The following is a 21847-nucleotide window of genomic DNA, read 5'->3' as shown; positions in this document are numbered from 1 at the left end:
CTTTCTGATAAAACAGGAATTTCCATTTCAAAGACTTTATTCATAACAAATCTGTATTGTTAAAATATAATCTATAACAACTGTTGTTCATAAATTAAATAATACTAAACTAGATAATTTAGGTACTCTTGAGTCCTATCATTGAGCATCATATTTGAGCACATTATGAACATTCAACAATATTAAAACAATTCTACATAACTTTGAACATTTTTCACAAATAACATAAAAAGACACTAATACACTAGGACAAAACATGTACATTTTAAAATGTACATCAAGGGAATAAAAGGCACTGTAAAAGTCACAATTCGTGATTATGACATTATCAAAAATCTATTGATAACTGGTATACCCTTTCTTTTATAAAATTTACAGTGCATACAATGATGTTGTTCATCGGACAGAGCTGGTCTTCCCTGACATTCACCAGAAAAACTGCCTTATCTTAAAAAAATGTACAATTGCAATAAAAAAAGTTGTGGCTTTCATTTCAAATTCTATTCTAAATGTATTAAACAAAGTTATTCGAAGTCAATGAAAAACAAATTTTGTGATAAAAAAAATCAAACTGTTTTCATAAGCAAAAAAAAATGCCAATGAAATATTGTATACATGTATTTTTGTGTCAGTAATTCATATACAGTGGTGAATCCAGGGGGGCCTGAAAATTATTGGAAAATTGATCAAGATACCTTCAGAGGGCAGGATTGAGGCTTAATATTTCAATTTTTTCTTGGGAAGCATGCCTCAAAACCCCACTAGCAAATTCAGATCACTTCGTGGTCCTACCAGTGATCCTGTCGAGAAATATTTTTTGGGACCCCCTTACCTAAAACTCTGGATCCACCACTGATATAAATGTATATTATTGCTGTAAATCACAACATGCTAGCTAAAACATAAATTATCACACAATTTAAAATGTCATGTAGGCCTTGTCAACCCTTCCCCAAAGTATATTATAATGCAAACCTTTTCAACTTACGGCAAGGTGATTTACTGGAAAAGCACATTCTAATAAAATGGTACGGATTTTTGTAAGAATCAGGCAACATGGGAAAACTCAGAAACATAAAAGTCAAAAGCCCAACTATATGACGATATAATTTCATTCAGGGATGCTTTCTTTATTTGAACAGACCACTATTTGATCTCTGCATCTCTGCATTTGATAAAAAAAAATGTTCAATAGAATCAGAAAAATAAGGTTTCTGAGTTATCTGCCCTGGAAATGTTCATTATCAGTGCATTTCAATGAAATTATAACCCGACTAACCTAAAATGATACAGAAAATCTCGTCTTTTTCCTTGATTCTGAAGGTGCAAATAGTCAAATCAAACTTTCAATAAGGTGGTTTTCTTTCCTACCATGTTTCACCCACTGCATGATTCTTACAGACTGACACTTAAAATACAGCGAGATACTATAAAACAAAAAAAAAAAAACACCAACACCTAAAGAATTCATTACAATAAGGTAGGTATTTAGTTTACAAAGGTTTAAAATTAAGCTTTCTGTGGCAGGGCCCTTTTAAATTGAAATCAATAAACATTTAAATTTCAAAATCAAATGGCTGAGTGGGAAAAAAATTGGAAGTGAGATATTTATTGCACTAGCTTGATTACTGAGGTAACTTGTTGATAGATATTTAAATTGGTTCAATTCTAAATAAACTTGTTACAGAATGCATTGTATTAATAGAAGCACAAAACAACATCTTAAAAAAGAGTTATTGTGTTTATATTAGTGAGTATTATCCTTTGTAGTTTTACCAATATAAGTGCAATACCAATATAAAAATGCCCTAATCATATTTTCTGTTAAATTAAACATACAAATTATAAAATATTGATATGCCATTATGGAGAGGTATAAAATGAAAAAGCCCCATCTTAGATTAGAATTTATTTACTTTGATACTTTCCTAAAATCGAAATATGCAGAGTTGATCTATATGGGGTACGTAGCCAACAAGAATTTCAGTGATTATATATATTTAATAATCTTTCAGGCATAATGTTTTTTCAAACACCATCAAGCAAATCAAATTGACTTTTTGACCATACCATATTTAGTCTTCCTGGCATATTACTATGTAAAATCATAATGGTAGGTTTATTTTTAACTTTTTTGTTTACATGATAAATGATAACTGCTACATGTTGCTTACATGACTTAAAGAGGTAGACCTACTGTAAGGGTCATAACTCTTGAAATCAGTGATATGTTTGTATTATACTAAATTTCACCAAAGCCTACCAATTCGAGTTAATTAGATGATTACCTAAGATCCACATAAGATCGATGTAAAATGCTGCATACAAACGTTCCAATGATTTTTAAAAGTTGTGTCCCTTACCCTAGGTCTACTTCATTAAGCATGATCTTAAAAATGATATAAATAATACCCTCTACGCATACTTGTACATTATAGAGAACTGCTGTTGACTGATGTCATTTACCTACCTAACATTACTGATATAAGCATTAATTGTTTGTTCAAAGAAAATTGAGGAATACACCAGGTGTCAGTTTCACAAAAAGTCGTAAGTGTAAAATTGATCGTAAGTAATGACGTCATAAACTAAAATAGCATTGTGACGTCATGATTTACGATCAATTTTACACTTACGACTTTTTGTGAAACCGACACCAGGACTGTTTCTTTTTTACCACAAATATCAACTATATACCAGAAGATTAAGGTTATACCAGTAAATAGTAATTCTCTAGTAGAACTTGTGAGACCTCCAAAGCACATTCAAGTTTTCTGAATCTCTCATCTTCCACAGTACTGAGAGACAAAATATTAATGCTATGAGTCACATGTTAAATACACTTAATAACAACAACTACATTAATTAACAAACACAGATTTTGTAAGGTTAAATTCAAACACAAACTGTCTTCAAGAAGAGAAATAGCATTGAATCTGCAATGTATATGAAGTCACAACCTTCTTCGTCAGTTGCAAATAAAAATAAGCCGACAGATACAAAAAGAAAAGAATTTTTAAATAATTTGAAACATAACATGACGCTAAATTGTCTCCTTTTTGTATCTGTTGGCATTTTTTTGGTTTGCAATCAACAAAGAAGGTTTTTCCTTCAATATATATTGTATATAAGGCTAATTTTACATAGAACTAAGATCATTTAAGTTCAAAAGTTTTTTTACAGTAAGGAAGCAACCATTTGATTTGTATGTTAAGGGAGTCTTACTTTAAGTCTTTCCACTAACAATGACTTATTGGCAAAATACTTCTAATATTTGGTATGTTGGTATATCCTCTCAGGGTAGAGTGTTGCGTACCAGAGTAGGTGACCTTTTGACCTTGACCTTTCACCTCAAGGTCAAATCACATACAAATTTTGGCATAATACATACATAATTTTGTCTGTGCCAATACTTTTAGGTCTTTTTACTTTGATATCTGATCTTTTGCATTTAAATATATCCCACATTCTTATCTCACAAACTGGAGATCTTAGCAGAAGAAAGGTTGAATTAGCAAGAGTCTAACCTAAATTTGATGTTTCATGGGGAATTTTTACACATCCAAATCGAAGCAAGTCATGGAATCAAATACTGTGAAAGTACTTTTACAAAAGAGTATATGTTTATATGGTTTGTTAAAATTTCATTGGTTTATAGTTTTAGAATTCTCTGAATTTGACAAGATCATAAATGTTTTTCAATTAAAATTTTACAATTTGATAAAAATTATGAATACACAAAAACCCCAAAAATTGATACCCCACAAAAATAAAATGTCTTTAACAGTACATACATCGAAATAAATGCCCCCCCCCCCCAAAAAAAAAAATAAAAAAAAAAAAAAATCTTTGTTTATTTAACAAAATATACACAGGACAATTTACAACATGCATTCGTTATAGATTTTTGCACATTTCTTGAATATGAAAATCATATTTATTACATGTATATGATTTTCAAACACATGTTTTTCAAAGTGCCATATATAGCAGGTCATTTTAGTGGGTGTAAAATTGAGCGATATTGAAGCAAAATGGTACATGAAAAAACTGGCATTCCTAATTTTGAATTCATTCTTAAACAGATCGCTGAAATACGGCAAAAGTACCTGCTATTGGGTATATTATATGTTTCACATATTGTGCAAAATAAGTTACTATATTTTTTTCAAAATCAAATGGTTACTCCCTTGGGAAAATCTTTTTTTTTACTTTTTATTTCAAGCTACTTCCAATACCTGCAAAATGATAACACATATATCTGGCGGTGTTCTCCCTGTGAAGCTGAAAAAGACATAATGCTCATTGACACTCTAATAGCACAACTCCAAAATAAGAACATAATGCTAATAGGGCATTCTAACTAAAAGCAATTGCCATAAACATACAAATTTAAAAAAAAATATAATATGCATTTTTTAGTGTAAAAAAAAAAAATTTTGCAGGTACTGTTTTTTGCACATATTTGACCCTATTTTGACCCTAGGATAAAGAGCAAATATTAGAACACTGTACAAATCAATACATTACCACAGAGATGAGATATGCCAAATTGCAACAATCAGAAATAAATAAATAACAAAAATTAAAAAAAATATGGATTTACAAAAACAAAAAAATGTGAATTTGCAGAAAAATCCCACTCTTGATTTACTCTGTTCATGTAGGACAATCCTTGATCAATAGGGGAGAACACTATTTGATCTGGGTTCTTCATTTGATACTCAAACAAGACAATCCCTGATCAATAAGGGAGAACACTATCGGATCTGGGTTCTTCATTTGAAACTCAAACAAGAAATAATCAAGAACTGGCACTTCAAAAAAAATTAAAGGTGTTAGTGAGGATTTTACATACTTTTTGCCCACACCCAGGGGTTTCAGTATCTTTTTGCAAAGCAGATACCTTTGGTTTTGTAGGAGGTACTTTTCATCATTTTGTTTAAAAAAAAGGTATAAAATTTTAAAATTCTGGAGGTACCTTTCAGTAGTTTAGAAGAATAAAAGTATCTGGTACCGTCTCTTAATGAAAGGTCTGCATACATTGTCCATATTTTCAAATTCTAAAACATAATGATTAAACCAAGAACTTTAAACTGTCTTGAACTTACTGTAAACCAAGTTAGTTTCCCTTATTTTGTGAGCAAGAAAAAAATCACAAAAAATAAATTGCCAAAAATAAGCCCCCTTTTAAATATAAAATTGATGGTAGACAGAATGTAATTTGTGAAAATAAATAGAGCAAAGTTTCATTTCCTGAAATGGAAAAATAATTTGTTTATATTAAGTAACATGCTTTTTACCTTTTGTGGGGTGAAAAAAATCTATCACAGGAATTTATCATAAAATTAAAAGTACTTTTTAAAACAAAGATGTGTAGCATGACTAAAATATTTTTGCTATAAAGGGGATACATATGATAAAACAAATCATTCATTGAAATTTTCATTAACTAACACAATTTCAGACCAATCAGCTTAGTTGTAAATAAATAGATTTAAGGAAAACTTGACAACACTGTATTTATTACATTATAAAAAATGTATAGACTTAAGGAAAACAACTGTACATGTATTTCTATATTGCACATCATATGTTATCACAAATACAAGGTTCTGGATAAGTTGTCTTACTGACATATTCACAAAAAGTAACAAGTCAGATTGTCTTGGATTAAAAATATAATTACACAGTGTACTTGTATGTACATTTACAAGAATGCTTGGAGTAATATAGATTACAGCACCATTGTTTATCAGTGTTATCTCCCTTTGCACTAGTTGTCTTCTGTTTTCTACATTGAAAAATAACAGCTATAAAAAAAAGTAAAATGGCGGGAAACTTTTCATGTAATTTAATTATACAGAGTAGTTAAAAAAGTCAAATGTACTTTTAATCATTGGTTTAGAACGGGAGAAACAAATCTATATAGAATGCTGTCTAATTGATTTTTTTTCTAGAACATATGATCCTACTTGAAAAAGTTGAGGCAACTTGACAAAAAAGAAATAAACCCTGAAAACTGTTTGAAAAATCATCCTCCATCACACAGATTTCAGTTTCTTGTTTTTAAGTTTTTGAACAATCATTCCTGGAACCAATGCTACCAATGCAATAACACCAAGTTTAATCAAGGTTGCTGAGGTGAAAATATCATCCACTGAGCTGATCTGTGACAACATGCCTCCTGTCTGAACACATATAAAATTGTATGGCATTAAACCTGCAAGAGATGTAATACATAAAATTAGACTCCAGCTGCATGTATTTTCTGCAAATATAAACCGGTATTCATTAACAGTATCAATGCAGAACAGGTGTGTATGGTTTTCATGATTTACTACAATTTTATGCAGTCCTAAAATATTGAGTAAAGATTTGCATACTTCTCAGGTACACATATATATATAAGATACTTTAGCAAAAATTTAGGCTAGATTTGAGAGACAATAAGAATTAAACTAAAAAATGTAGTAAAGTTTCATCTGGCTTTACTAAAGAAAATTCCTCTTTTGTTACAACAGAAGTTATTCTTACAGTTTGCAAGTTGCCCATAAGCAGTAAGCTTTGTTTTATACAATAAAAGAACAGGCCTGGGAAAGAGTGAATAACTAAAATATGATCATGAGTGCCGAAGAACGCCTTGAGTTAATGAGTGCGCATTTGTTCAGCACACAAGTTAAATCTTCACAAGTTCTTGGCACGATCATATTTTGCTTATACTCACGATGACAAATTGATTACTATACTATTATTATATAGATTGCCTCCATTATTCATTGTTTTTTTCAAAACAAATTTAAAATTTTGTGAACGGCGGATTAATATTCGTGATGTGACGTTTTGGCAGGAGAAAGCACGAGAGTGAAATTACCGAATTTATTTCACAGTGTAAATTATTGAAAAAAATTTGGTAAATCACTGCTATCTATACAATAATCACTTATATATCTTTTTAAAAGACTTTTTGAAAATTGTGGTAAGGAGGCTTTTAAGCATTACAGAATCATAATTGCTAAGTAATGAACAGTATGTACAATCAATTTAGGACTTTTGACTTAATACTCAATATAGGGATTAGGTATACTGATATCAACCTCAACCTTAGACCTTGTCTAATATCACTCTATCAAGTCAATACACCAACATATCAACCATGTTATATAGCTGTGTAATACATACACTCTTACCTATAAATACTGACAGAAAGAATAAATGTAAAGGAACATTTACTATGGGTGAAGCCATATTCAAAAACCAGTTAGGTGTCATTGGGAAAAACCTTAAAAATAGCAGGAAAAACATCAAACTTTCTCTGTTATCTTCAACCTAAAAAAGAAATAATACAAATAGAGTACAAAGAAACCTGTTCAAACGACTAGCTTCTCAACTCAATGCATTCTCTTTTTTGCTTAAGAAATAAATCACGGAAACTGCATTTTATCATTGTTTTACCACGGGCTGGCCATTTATATCAAATTGTTTTACAGTGAGTGATAGCAAGGGTTTAATAAATGACATAACTGGCCAGCCTGTGGTATTACAATGATAAAATGGATATTTCGTGTTTTATTTCGATTCTAATAGAACTAAATTCTTCCTAATTGTGAATAGACGCAGCCTTTGTGTTGCTTTTGTGTTGCACGAAATGTTGGTCATGTGTTTAGCACTTATTTACCATAGCTGTAGTCCAAAGAACTTCATAGCACATCATATTAGAATAATCCAAATAATCCCCAATAAAAATAAGGTTTAGATTACAAATACATTTTGAAAATTAGGATTTGAGTCAACTAGAAATTGAATTATAAGAATATGAACTAGTTTACACTTTCTAGAAAGTGTTCTGTGGTTAATAAACATGAACTGTTCAAACATTGTAGCATAAATATAACAGGAATGGAAATATGTGAATATGTCAAAGAGACAACAACCCCACAAATTATCAGACCAAGGCTGCCCAAGTGTCTTCCATGAATGATGAGGAATCCCTCATACAACTGAGCAGGCTGCAGCTGGCCCCAAAACAACATTATAAACAGGTACACTGAAATAGTTGCCCCAGTATACCTCAGCAAAATAAAAGTAAACTGAAAGTGAAAGTGAAACAATACATTCAGAGGCCAGAAAGCCTGTTTGAATATTGAAAACTTTCCTAATATAATTGAAAATCACAATATAAGAAGTTATTGTATACATGTTGCACATACATGTATGAACATTTATAGGGTAAAATGCTGGTTAAAATTGAAAATTAAAAATGTATCGCTCACCTTTCCTTGTAAAAATTTTACTTTATCTGGAAAATATCTTTCTATATGATGTTTTCCAAAGTATTTTGAAAGCAGATAACAGCATGAGGCTCCAGAAGCAGACAGAACACAAACCAATGGAAAAGAACACCATACTCCAAATAAGGCACCTCCTAATAAATTCTACAAAATAATGAAAACAAATTTATTCTTGAGTTATTTCCCTTAGAACAGGAAACATATTCCAATTTAGTTACCAGACATGCAATTAAGATTGTGTTTTAACTCCAAACATTTTTGTTTTGTTGATTACTGGTATTACTGGTGTAATATTTCCTTTTTTTTTCTCTCTCTCTCTCATTTTTTTACTACTTTAAACAGGAAGTCATGTACAATTAAAACCTAATGAAAAGTTAAGGGCTAATCCAGTTTTTTGTTGTTGTATTTCAAACAAATAAACTTTTCATGTTGAAGTGCAAAAACAGGAAAGGCATCATAAAGAGAACCCATTATTAACTTGAAATTACCTACAAATATAACTTGTTTTGAACAAAAGTATTTAACATAACACTTCTGGATGAGGCCTGCCAGCTAATAGCATTTTTTTCATATAACATAATCAAATGTCCAAGGTTTAATTGTATATTTTATCATCACTTCTACCTTTTTGAAAATACATGATAAGGAAAAAAACTACACACTTGGCAATTGCTTTATTGTTTAATTAAGTGAGAGCAAAAAAATAACAGCTAGGGGTTCAACTTCATTTTCAAAAATGGAAGGTCCTGGACTTTCTGCGTACTAGATGAAAGGTCCTCTTTCAGTAGTTAAAGTGAGAGGGCTTTAATAAGAGTAAACCTTATTACAGTAGATTTTGGGTGCTAGGTAAATGAAATTTCAAAGTCTCTGCATCAGAAATAGAGGATTCTGTACCTTGGAAACTTACTAATCAGAACCCCGAAATAGACATTTTTCGTCAAAGTGATTTGAACTTGTGTAACAACATTGCCATTTATGAATACTTGTTTTAAATTTGCTAAGGTTTCACTGAAATCTAGGTAAATGCATATTTATTTTTGAAGAATGTTTCTATTTCTACACATGACAAACAGTGCCTTATGTAGGAGTTATTTCCCTTTGCAAGAAATGCTTGAACCAGAGTAAAACCAGTAAATGGAAAATGAACATCCTTAGACATTAAATACATTGTTCTTACCATGAATACAGAGCCTGGGATAGCAAATGTTTGTTTGTAAATATAAGCACTGCAGAATATAATGAGAACATACAGGAGATGCTCATTTTTATACAACTTCAGCCGTGTGGCTAGAGCAGTCAACTCTTCTAAGTTTGTTGGGAATGTCAACCTGAAAATAGTTAGTTCATCATGTTCAAATCGAGAGCAATTCCATCTGAGATACCTAAGATACATTTTACAAGTTGAAATATGACTATTAATATGTTCTACTTTGTGAAACTTTTTATATGGCTGTTAAGAGCTTAATGCAAGTTGTACTATGCATTCAAAGGTAGATGACTCCCTCTTGTATTTTTTTTCATTTGTACATATACATGTATATATGACTACAAGTACCCAGGTCATTGTCTCATGAGAATTTCATTTGAATTGGTATGTACATTTTGCGAATGATATGCTTCCTAAATTACAAACAGGTCTTAGAGGTGAAATTCCACAAGTGAATCAATACATATTCCACATATGGGTAAACTACACATAAAAAAAAAACTCATTACGAAGCCAGACAAAAATTCGGAAAATACATGTACACACAATGTACATCATTATAAGATACATGTAAATGTACATGTAGTAAGCAGATTTTTCCCAACTTCTTTTTGATGCACCATAAACTTCACATAATTTAAATTAGGTATATACATATGTGTAATAAATTATGTATAAATGTGTATTATGTATATACAAAAACATGTTCATTTACCTAGTATTTGTGTTGTCAGTATTCTTTAGTTCTGGGACATTAACAGACAGAAAATAAAGGTAAGCTGTGAAAATCACCAGAACTGTTGGAATCCACACAACAGAACCCATGATCCTGAAAAGACAATGATAAAGCAAACCAATTAACCTCTACAAAAAATGTGTGCTAATCTTACTCATGGACTTGTCCTTACCTGGAATATTATTTTGCAATTTACATTGTAAATAAGTGTAGTCTGTGTAGATAAAATTCTCAATGTTTTTGCTGTCATCAAGATTGTATGTCTCATTTAAGTTTCTTTTTCCTTACTGGAATCCAAATGCATTTATTGTGTATGTATATGTTCATGTACATGTATATATGTAGTTTCCGATCTTGAAGCGTTGCATTGCAAATACATGTATATGTAAAGTCTTCCACATGTTGTATGTCATGCTTGCTCTTTTGTTATGTACAAATATATGTTTGTCAAAGTCAACTTGTTGTTTGCTTTTAATGTTGAACTCAACACTCAGTAAATGGCAAATCTCCTTGCATTTGAATGGTATTTTTAGATTAGTACCAATTCCTGTGAAACTATTAGTCACTTGACAGGGCTAACATACCATATTACAAGCTTAATTTCCTTATTTTTGATAACAATCATGCCTATAAATTACAAATGTACTTGCAATTGTAGTTATCTATAAAATTTGAAAAAAAAATGTTTCCAGTGGGTGTCTCTGATGATTTTAGAGTTGTAGTGCATGGTGGAAGAAAAGAAAACTGATGAAATTTTGCAATTGTAAGATTGTAAAATAAAATTTCCGTGTGTACCGTGTACCGATTGTATCAGTTGATTTTGAAAACAAAACACAATTCTGTATCAAAGTCCAAAAAGAATGTCTGGGGCAAATTTGTTCATAAAAACTAGTTTTTTCCCTTGCTTATTAAAAACATTTGTAAGATACAGATTTTGAATTTTACAACAAAGTTGATATTGCGTTTGAAACCATTGCTTTTTTGCATATTATTGTATGCACTTATCCTACGTTGATTAAATATAGAATGTATCTGTCGTTTCTGTTCCCGAGACTATTTTCCCCCTAAAAAAAGGTAAAAAAATTGTCCTGCTATATAGAAGTGATGTCATCACTTACTTATGATTTGGTTTTGTTTGGCAAAAAGTCCATTATGTGGCATGGGGCGTCTGCTTTAAATCATTACAAGTTTTCATTCTCATAATAAATGATTATGAATAATTTTTTTGCCGTTTTGCCATTTTTGGTTCCCAAAATTGTAATTAACTGAATAATTTAAACTCTTTTGCACTAATGTCAGCGAAGCTGTTGAATTCACTGTACATGTGTTGAAGGAATGCTAGATGTTTCGTAACCTGGTCGTTTCGTACCAGGTCTATTCATACCTCAATGGAAAGTATTAAAACAGAATTAAAGACACTTGCACATTGTATATTGAAATACATTAAAACTGCTGCTTGCCTGCACACTTCATTGGTGTCACTCCACTTGTTCTGTAGAAAGTGGGTTTAATCCCTTACCTAACTGCATGTACACGTATATCAAATATTGGTATTAACTGTGTTTCTTTACCTGTCGAGCACATGACATTAATTTGAGATTGAGCAACTTGTTGGATTTGAGTCAGAAAATAATGTGCTTTGAGTTTGGTAACATGCCTGCAAAGTATTTGAGGACTGTTGCTTAGATAGACAAAATGATTGTTAGCTATAAATGTAGCACTTTAAGACTATGATACAAAACATAGTATAAAGCAGGGTTTGTTAGATTGATCAAATGGTGTTGTCCTGAAATTCATGAAGTGCATGTATCTGCCATAGGATTAAAACCAGAATTGATCAGATAATGACAAAATACTTCAATGTGATCACCTTAGGATTAACCAGTTAAATCCAGAGAACCTTCACATATATAAATGTATACTACATACAATGTGCAGTAACTACAGTCAAACCTGTTGTACTGACCATCTGTAATTAACAATGATCTTTCTTCAGAGACTATGGTTATAATACATTATATTCCAATGTAGTGCATTCTATGTAAAATTATCCTGTGTTTAAAAGTCACAGGCCTGTCAAGTCTCATGCAATGTGTGTGAGACTCACCAATTTTGAAACTGATTTTGTGGCATTTTCCTTTTGTTTTTTGTCTTTAATCTTTCAAATGTTTGCCAAATCTCATGCATGTGTGTCTTGGAAGCTTGGGAGCCCTGAGATCACCTGTTTCATGTGGCCAGGATTTAGCTCTATCTTGAAAAGTCGCATACAGTGTTGGACCTGTAACACTGTACTTGTACATGTATGATGGAAGATATCTATATTTCTTTTCTCTTTTCAGAAAATGGAGCGATGTTTACTGCTTTATTTTAGTACATATTGTAAACAAAGATTTTATAGAGAGTTATTTGCAAGAATAAAGGAAAAGCACATTTTTGAAATAAAGAAGAAAGGAATGGTCTTGCAAAATATATATAATCATAATACAAAATTATGCACAAATAATATGAAAACTAGAACATTACTGAACTCGACCATGCCACATTGTCCCAGAAGAAGAACCCCATTAGTTGTTTCAATGTGCTGTTTCCATACAAGTGGAGAGTTTCAAAGACTTCATAGAACAGGAAAAAATGGAAGGAAAAAGTATGAAGTCCTGCAGTCAGAAAGTAGTCTGGAAAATAAAAACTGGAATGTGAAATCAGATCTTGGACTATCAGCTCTGTATGAAGAGATGGAAAAGGAAATGACAGGATTGGAAAATACAACAAAAGAATCCAGTAAAACTATTACAGGGGAAGATCTCAAAGGTATTCTTGACTACTTCATATCATTTTATGACTTGTCAAAATTTCGTCTCATTTTTTTAATAGTAAACAATTTGTGTAAATCATAGTTCATTTGTCAGACAATTACTCAATTTCCTTTTGGTGACATGTGAATAGGGGCTTGCTGTTATGTGGGATTCATTCTCTGTGTTGTAGTTCTAGGCTCTGTCCCTTTTTTTGTATGTGTATCATCATTGTTTTTAAAAAAGGGCTCTTGTCCCTTAGAAATTATATCTCCTCTACACTTTGGTGAGGAGACATATTGTTTTTGCCCTGTTCGTCTATCTGTCTGTCTGTCCATCACCTTCTTAAGCACAGCTCCTTGGAAAATACAGCACAAAATGTCATGTAGGTAGGACATGGTATGTAGTTTCAATGTATGCATATTACCAGGAATTTATTATCTGCACTGAATAATGTATACCTTCTTTGACCTTTGAATGGGAAGGAAAAACAAACTTGAATATTTGTATTGATACAATTATGTACTTACACCAGGAAATATTTCAAAATGAAACACCAGGAAAAATTTTGAATTATGTTTTCTGTAGTTTAAAGCTTAAAATGTACATGTACATGTATTTTATAGACCATAAAAATCTAAGTTACATGTAGATGTTAATACTAATGATGAATTGGCTCAATAAAATATACATTTCTTGATGGGAATTTTAATACAATGAAAATATTTAGGGCACAAGTGTGGTTTTGTCATATCAACTACATTACTTAATGTATTATAAAAGGCACAGTTTTTGAATATCAGAAAAAAATGTAGAGCTATTTTTGTAATATGAATTCCTGTATTATTAATGTTTACCCTCATTTTTTATCATAGAACTACACAATAAAAAAATATGTAAGTAAAATCCCTATTAGTACATAATGTTATTACATGTACTTAGTTAAAGTCAACTGCATTAGTCTATTTATCATGTCTCTCTGACAAACAAAGAGCTTGAAGAACTAGCAGATTTATACAGTGATCCTGTCACAGAACTGAATGAAATTGAAGACTTTACTGTTCAGGAAAATACAGAAGTTGTTGAACCTCAATGGCTGCCTCCAGTTGAACTTAAAAGTGAGTTTGTATCACAAAAAACGTTGTCACATGGTTATCACAATATTTATATTCTGACATGTACATTTGTATGTTTAAGTAGCACTCCAGCTAAGAATCATGCAAAATGTGAAATATGGTTGGAAAGCCTACATATTTTTGATATTTTGTTTAAAATGCTGAAGTAAACAGAAAATTACATGTGGCTCTTCATAGAACCCTTGTTCATAAGAAAAAAAATTATACAGAATGCACTGTAGAATTTTAAGATAAAGGGAGATAACTCTTTAAATGGCCATTTTCAAGATGTTTTTTTTTTTCTGTGCATCCTTTAGAGTTTCACAATAAATTTACTGTTAACTGTTTAAGAACTTGTCCATGAAAAAACCAGTGATATGTTTATATCGTATGCACCATGTATGTCAAACTGTATAAAGATTTTTTTTAGTCTACAATGGATGGCTTAGAAAATGCAACAAAATTTTCCACAAAAATAAAGAGTTATCTCCCTTTTTCAATGAATTTCAATGTTTTCTATATCTCTTAAATCATGCAGTTAATCAAAAACCAAATTCAACTTGGAAAAAAGATATGTTTGTGATATGAAATAGCTGAAATGGTTTTGGAAGTGCTACTCACTGTCAGGTTCTCATAATGTATTAGTGGTAATAAATTGCTTTGTGAAATCTAGATGAAAACACTGCTTATATAGTTGTTGGTAATATTATTATATGGTTTTCTTTTTGTAGGAGGCTCAAAGGGAGTTTTTGATCTTGAAGAAGTAGTTCAAGTCCTTCGATCAGAGAATGCTAGAGATATTTGTGTTATTAAGTTCCCTGAATCGTTCAACATGGCTGACTATTTAGTGATTGTGTCTGGAGTCTCTCCAAGACATTGCACAGCTATATCGAGTGCAGTTCAATGGATTGTAAGTCATTTATGTCAATTTCTTGGTCCCCAGGATCTCCCATAGTCTCTCCTGAGGTTGCCATATTCCACATTTTCATCCTCATATTGAAAGAATAAAAACAGAAAATCACCTCCATCATTAATTTTGTTCACATTCTACGATGTAAAAAGCTGCCTCATTATTTTTGGGGCAATAATAAGTTTTATAAAAAATTTTTTTTACTTAAATAATACCTTATTTTCAAAATTACTAATAAAAAAATTGACAAGATCATTTGATATGATTTTAGTCTTTGCCTATGACGGACATTATATTTAATTGTAATAATACACCATTATGTTATCATATTGAGAATTAGCTGCGAAATCGTAGCTCGTGATCTTTTTTTTTATTTTGATTTTGCGATCTAATGTTAAGAAAATACAAAAAAAATAGTTAGAGCTACGTTTCGCTAACTGAGAATCAATGTGCATCTTGTTATAAGTTCAAACGATCACATCGTAACTGCATACCTCACTTTTGTGAGAAAGATTTTTAGCCATTTATGTCTTGACAGAGTAAATATGTATGTATGGCATTGCTGATGCTTCATCCCTATTATGTATGTATGGCATTGCTGATGCTTCATCCCTATTATGTATGTATGGCATTACTGATGCGTCATCCCTATTATGTATGTATGGCATTGCTGATGCTTCATCCCTATTATGTATGTATGGCATTGCTGATGCTTCATCCCTATTATGTATGTATGGCATTGCTGATGCTTCATCCCTGTTATGTATGTATGGCATTACTGATGCGTCATCCCTATTATGTATGTATGGCATTGCTGATGCTTCATCCCTATTATGTATGTATGGCATTGCTGATGCTTCATCCCTATTATGTATGTATGGCATTGCTGATGCTTCATCCCTAATATGTATGTATGGCATTGCTGATGCTTCATCCCTAATATGTATGTATGGCATTGCTGATGCTTCATCCCTAATATGTATGTATGGCATTGCTGATGCTTCATCCCTATTATGTATGTATGGCATTGCTGATGCTTCATCCCTATTATGAATTTAGGATTTTAGGTAACCACTATGACTGTTGAAATTGTTCATGTACATGTACCTGTAGTTCTGAATATGTATATTGATGATTTAGTAGAGTAGGCATTGGAAGTTATAGTGTTGATGATGTACATTTACATATATTTTCAAAGTAAAAATGGAAATAGTACATAATTCACCCAAAAAGTTGAAACATTATTGCTGTCTTCATTTAAATACATGTATAATCTATTTCTTGTCATTCAGTATAAAAGGAAGAAAACAAATAAAGACACAACATTGAAACCAGATGGCAAGAACTCCAAGGAATGGATAGCCTTTGATCTTGGTGAGTTTTTTTCATTTTAGATTTCAATGCTATATCCCATTTCTTTGCTTGGAAAAATACTGATGTAAACCATAAAACAAAAATAAGTGTTCCACCATAATTTTAAATTGCAAATAATGCATTGTTTCTCCTAAAATTCAGCTGAAAAATTATCAAGTGTTAAAGTGTTAATTTTAAATTTGTAAACTTGAATCTATAATAGCTGAGAAAACATATGGACTCCTGAAATTTCTTGCATTAAAAGGACAAAAGAATTACTAATACCAGAAGTCAGATATTTTGTTAATTTTTTACTTTTTGGTCACTGTCTGACCTAGTGAATACATCATTACATATTTTATCTTATGTGAAAATATTAAATTGTTTTCTTGAGTGTGGGTATAGTTGTCTGGATGTTAATATGTCGGGGGAAAAAAACACCAAAATTTACAATTCTCAGCAGTTTTCTGTTAAATGACCTATAATTGTGGCATCATTCTGATGTTATAACAATCAACCAGTGCATCGTTCTTTTTCCTAATATTTACTTATTTTATTATGCCTTGAACACTATGCTTTTACCACACAGTTAATATTTCTGGGCTATATTCATAGCCTAGTGCCCCAAACCTAATGCCACAACACCTTTGACCACTAAGGGATGTAGATCACATGTAGAAAACATTTTTGTTTACAGGGGATAAATACAGAAATAAATGTAATAACTAGAATAATACAGAGCAATTTACAGGGAAACTTTTCCTCCATACATTGATGCAAACCGAACAAATTTTGTAAGCTTTTAACTTTTGATAATATTGCAAGGAAGAAAACTTAGCCAAAAAAAATCTCTTGTTTTTTTAGGTCACAAAAGTAAATAGCAGTGAAATTGTAATGATTCTGTAAACATATTAATTTTCACAGATTCTGTCAAGTGAACCTATTTTAGTGTATCAATTTTTTACAATTTTAAAGAATAATTAAGCGTTTCAGAGTTTAAAATATTCAATTTTGCAGGTTCTTTTTGTTGCCCAATTGTCCATCACAAAAATAGACAAAGTAAGTACACCAAGAAAATTAATATATTTACAGTATCCTAAAACATGAACATAAGTATGTTGGCAATTGATTTAGTTTACACTATCAGGTCAATGTTATATTCCAAACACCAAGTCATTAGCAGGTATGCTAATGGTAAATTGGAGTCAGTAAAACACTAACACTACTTATCATGTCATTATTTTTTAACAGGGAACATTTTCCTTCATGTGTTCCTACCAGAAGCACGAGCTAAGTATGATTTAGAGACATTATGGACATGTGGTGAGGAGTATGATGACAAAACAAGTGAAGTTGATGATTCATTGGCTTTGAAGCAGTCTGATTTAGATTGGTTGATGCAGTATGGTATTGCCTCATCTGCTAATGTCAACAAAAAGGAGGGATATTGATAAATGAAAGATGAGGATGTATTTACATATTATATTTTGTACTGACTCATAAATGTGATATTTTTTGGCCTGTTTTGAACACATGGGAAAAGGCATAATCACATGACAGATGGAACCAGAAATGGAGGACCTTGAAATAAACCTTGTTACATGTCAAACCAAACTAGGAGGGAAATTAGACATGCCAATGCAAAACTACAAATAATTCTGACACATGTCAAAATAAATTTGGAATAAAAATGAGAAATTTCAAAACATAATTCTCAATGAACTTTCACATTAAACCTTGATTATATAGCAATATAAACTTCTGACTTAAAGGGAAATAACATTTTGATCTATTCATGAATTAAGTAGTTAAAAAGGAACACTACAAATACATTCTGAGTCAAAATACAGATAAATCCATACTGTCTTACATCATAATGAGTTTGACAATGGAACAAACAGAATAAGTAGGATAAAATTTAATTGTGTTTTCCATATCAAAGGATCTGCTATATGGACAATCTCTACAGGTGTACCTGGTCCATGCTCCCAGTTTTTGTTACTTTGTATGTATGATTTTAGTTACTTTATAATCTTTGTTGTGTATGTCTGTTTTCCATGTCTGGTCTTTGTCCCTGGATTACATTCTTTTGATTACCACTATAACGTTGGTTCCCTTGATTACCACTATATCCTTGGTTCCTTTGATTACCGCTATAACGTTGGTTCCCTTGATTACTCTTTCCAATCCCTAACTATTTGAAATATATTGATAGGTTTTTTCTTGTTGACACTCATTCAGTGAAACTGACATACAAAATTGACATTCCAAATGACTGCATTCTAACGACTACGTGACATGGTTGTTAATATCATTAATCAAAGTATTTACAGCCTACGGATATGTATAAATTCTTTAAAAAATGTTGTTATGAAAATAGAATGCCAAAAAATGAACGGAATAAAGCAGATAATACTGTTTTAAGCCTCTAAACAGCTTTATCTTTTGTCGAAGCGATGGTAGCTGTTTACACTGTTATAAAAACTGTTGTCGCTAAGGACGTAAAATATGAACTACCATTCATAATGCACGAAAAAGGCATATGCTTATTAGATTTAAATAATTTTTAATTGAAGGTCAATAAATAACATTATTACAAGGTTCAAAATAAAAAAGGAAGGTATGGATTTATTTCGGGGGGTTAGGCCCAACATATTAGGAAATAGGGACCCAAAACAAGCAATACATAAACTGTAACTATGACCAAGGTAATGGCATATGAATGTCTATGACCTTGCTCCACAAAATCTTAAAGCATAAAGGACAGACTGGGTTTCATTTTTCATTTTCGTTTATCTGTCAAAAGAAGAAAATTCCCAGTTGCCATATGCTTGAAAATTAACGTAAGTAATTAAGATAATTTTTCGTTTCATATGAACAACATCGCATACTGTCAAATTGTGTCTTTGATAACAAATTTTAGTAATAACAGTAGGTCAACGTATGAGATTGAATAAACAAGCTTATACAAATCTGTTGTCTTACCGTCCACTCTTTATGGATGCGAAGTATGGAACAATTTGAAAACCATCGAGATATCTTTTTAAACCGCTTGAAACACTTTATAATCAAACACATTTTGAATTAAAGATCAATCTGCACCAAAAAAACTGATTTGTTGAGCGTGTCATAGTTTTCTTTTCCTCTTTCGTCTACCTTGGACTTGACTTTTTATGAGCAACTCTGCGGATGTTTGTAGAAAAGCAGAGACGCTTACCCTTTCGGTATACCTGGTCTATGCTCCCAGTTTTTAGTGGAGTCCGCGTTGCTCATTTACTTTTGTGTTTTTGTATGTATTCTTATTTAGCTACTTTATGTCCTTCGTTGTGTTTGTCTATTTTCCATGTCTGGTCTTTGTCCATGTTACATTTTTTTATTTCCGCTAGAATATTGGTTCCTTTAATTACTCTTGTATCTACAGGTCTTTTCCCTCAAATTAGCTTGAAAAAAAAATAGTGAAAAAAAAAAAAGTTCAAGTGTTCAAACTGGACGACTTAATTTGATTGTGATTCCCAATTCACAGGGTTTCCTAAAATACATAAAGTTGTGTTATTTGCCAAATACTAGAGAAATTGAAAAAAAACTTCTAGTGCAGTCAGGATCTCGTTAAACTTCTGATGAACATACCAGACAATAACATAAAACTGTGTAAAGTATGTGGTAATCAATTCACGGATATATATGTTCATGCACATGCACTTATCCATTATTTGGTTTGTTGTGGAATGCCATCACCTACAACTTTTAATTTTAATTGTTTCTATAACTTCATACGAATGAAGAGGGATCATTTTATCAGATTCTATTAGGAATGCTTCTTGATACTTTTATGGATTAGGGTGATTTATTTTATTTTAGACGTCTTAGCCACTCATGTGATTCTTTGTTGAACGATGTTCAGTAGGCACACTCGGGGACAACTTAATGCGATAGCATGCGCCCAATCTCTACCATATCGTAATGTTTACATACATAATGTATGTAGTGATTCCTTAATGTGACTAAATTTTGATATCGTGATTTTTGTTAAGCATTATCCTACCCGTATATATATATATATATATATATATACTACACTGCTCCATCGGATCAATTGATACAGGGAAGATATGTAAACGTATAGATTCCCAACGATATTGGAGCTGTCAAATTTTCAGAGGTTTTGTCACACCCCTTTTGGAAATAAGGAGCTAAAAGGGGGAAATATGTATTATCATAAGCATTTTTATTTTTGACCCGATTCTTATGATTCAGATGTCAATCTGTTCCTTTGAACTTTTTCACAAGACAGGCTTATCTTTAATTCTTTTGGAGTGAGAAGGGTACAAAATTTGCCCACGCCTAAATGAAGTAACTCTTTTTGGGTCTGATTTCGATTTTTTTATATGATTATTTATGAATTTTTCAATCATATTTCAGATATCTCCCAGAGTTTTTGAGCTATAAGGTGTCAAAGAGGCATCATGCTGGGCTACGTAAACTGTAGCTCTTAATTTTCGTTAAATAATTGTATCTCCCACATGAAATTCTAATCTCCCGTATGAATGTATGTTACTATGTATGTTAGCCACATCGGTATCTCGATTATAAATAGCCAACAAGGCTTTAAAATCTGAAAATCGTACTAGAGTTGATTGACATGAGATTCTCACCCCATATGTACATCACTGCACATAGACTCCTAAGTTTGTATTGCAAATATTAGATCTCAAGGTCCTCTACTGAAGGTAGAACGTTTGATAACAAGTCTAAACCTTTGGCTGAAGGTTGATTATGTTCTGTATTGTTTATCTGAACAACTATCAATTTCAAGTTTATCTAATACCTTTATAATCACTTATGAGACACGATTATTTTCCCGACTAGTCAAATAACTACCATGATACTATCATGTATACAATATCATGCACATGTTGATAATGTTATTTCGTGTGATATTAGGAAGATCTGTCATTTGACACTATATTATTTAAAGCATACGAAAGTAAACCTTGATCTACCTTTTCTTGTTTTAAATGCCACCACAATCTCCCATTGTCATTGTCACGTGTACTGCGTTTATATGTTTAATCCCTAATGACATATTTCCGATTTAAATTCACCATTTAGGAAATGATACCGGTCCTTACATTTACCAGCTTGAAATTGTGTTATGTAGCAGATATGCATTTATCTATACTTAAAAGCTTGTCTTGAAAGCAATTGAATGTTGTGAAATTAGCATTGAAGCTAATGGGAATAATAATTAGTGGTTTCTAGCTTTTTTTTAGGTGAAAATGCTATAAGTCGGAAGCAAAAACTAAAGATTTAAACTATGGTTCAACGGTGAGTGCCCTTTTCAACAACTGAATATTCAGATCTCGAAATCTGCATTGAACAGACGTAAAAAGTTCGCAACATTAATCGAAAACATTAATTTCTGTTAGATACATTTCTTATAAACAAA

The 21847-nt window shown here is 31.5% G+C and overlaps 2 protein-coding genes across 4 annotated transcripts; one reads left to right on the top strand and one right to left on the bottom strand.

Moving 5' to 3' along the window:
• Nucleotides 1-19: 19 nt before the first annotated feature.
• Nucleotides 20-21455, bottom strand: LOC148599546 (transmembrane protein 41A-A-like). 3 transcript variants are annotated; one of them, XM_088558925.1, is made up of 6 exons: nucleotides 21402-21455; nucleotides 10214-10327; nucleotides 9469-9619; nucleotides 8274-8435; nucleotides 7191-7329; nucleotides 20-6223 (listed from the first exon to the last, which is right to left on the bottom strand). In XM_088558925.1, exons 2-6 carry the CDS (start codon nucleotides 10321-10323, stop codon nucleotides 6045-6047), a joined length of 741 nt encoding a protein of 246 aa, XP_088415051.1. In that variant the 5' UTR covers nucleotides 10324-10327; nucleotides 21402-21455; the 3' UTR covers nucleotides 20-6044. The 3 variants fall into 3 exon arrangements, with proteins under 3 accessions (XP_088415051.1, XP_088415049.1, XP_088415052.1); XM_088558923.1 differs by lacking the exon at nucleotides 21402-21455 and adding an exon at nucleotides 11037-11129; XM_088558926.1 differs by lacking the exon at nucleotides 21402-21455 and adding an exon at nucleotides 11030-11106.
• On the top strand, nucleotides 11249-18159 carry LOC148599547 (uncharacterized). The gene is made up of 6 exons (XM_088558918.1): nucleotides 11249-11308; nucleotides 12574-13042; nucleotides 14016-14141; nucleotides 14870-15048; nucleotides 16341-16422; nucleotides 17653-18159. The coding sequence occupies exons 2-6, from the start codon at nucleotides 12577-12579 to the stop codon at nucleotides 17850-17852; spliced, it is 1053 nt and encodes a 350-aa protein (XP_088415044.1). The 5' UTR covers nucleotides 11249-11308; nucleotides 12574-12576; the 3' UTR covers nucleotides 17853-18159.
• Nucleotides 21456-21847: the final 392 nt, after the last annotated feature.

This window comes from Perna viridis, chromosome 13 (assembly GCF_037379345.1).
Source record: "Perna viridis isolate PV_CMFRI_1.1 ecotype Kerala chromosome 13, ASM3737934v1, whole genome shotgun sequence".
Lineage (NCBI taxonomy): Eukaryota > Metazoa > Mollusca > Bivalvia > Mytilida > Mytilidae > Perna > Perna viridis.
The sequence above is the reverse complement of the archived record's forward strand: the minus strand, read 5'-3'. Positions and strand labels throughout refer to the sequence as shown.

What these genes read in the sequence shown, in the direction of transcription:
- LOC148599547 (XM_088558918.1), top strand. Translation starts at nt 12,577, where the DNA reads ATGGAGCGATGTTTACTGCTTTATTTTAGTACATATTGTAAACAAAGA. An exon ending in GCCTCCAGTTGAACTTAAAA is followed by an intron (nt 14,142 to 14,869) that starts GTGAGTTTGTAT and finishes TTCTTTTTGTAG; the next exon opens with GAGGCTCAAAGGGAGTTTTT. An exon ending in ATGGATAGCCTTTGATCTTG is followed by an intron (nt 16,423 to 17,652) that starts GTGAGTTTTTTT and finishes ATTTTTTAACAG; the next exon opens with GGAACATTTTCCTTCATGTG.
- LOC148599546 (XM_088558925.1), bottom strand. Translation starts at nt 10,323, where the DNA reads ATGGGTTCTGTTGTGTGGATTCCAACAGTTCTGGTGATTTTCACAGCT. An exon ending in ACTGACAACACAAATACTAG is followed by an intron (nt 9,620 to 10,213) that starts GTAAATGAACAT and finishes AACTATTTTCAG; the next exon opens with GTTGACATTCCCAACAAACT. An exon ending in TCCCAGGCTCTGTATTCATG is followed by an intron (nt 8,436 to 9,468) that starts GTAAGAACAATG and finishes ATTATTTTGTAG; the next exon opens with AATTTATTAGGAGGTGCCTT.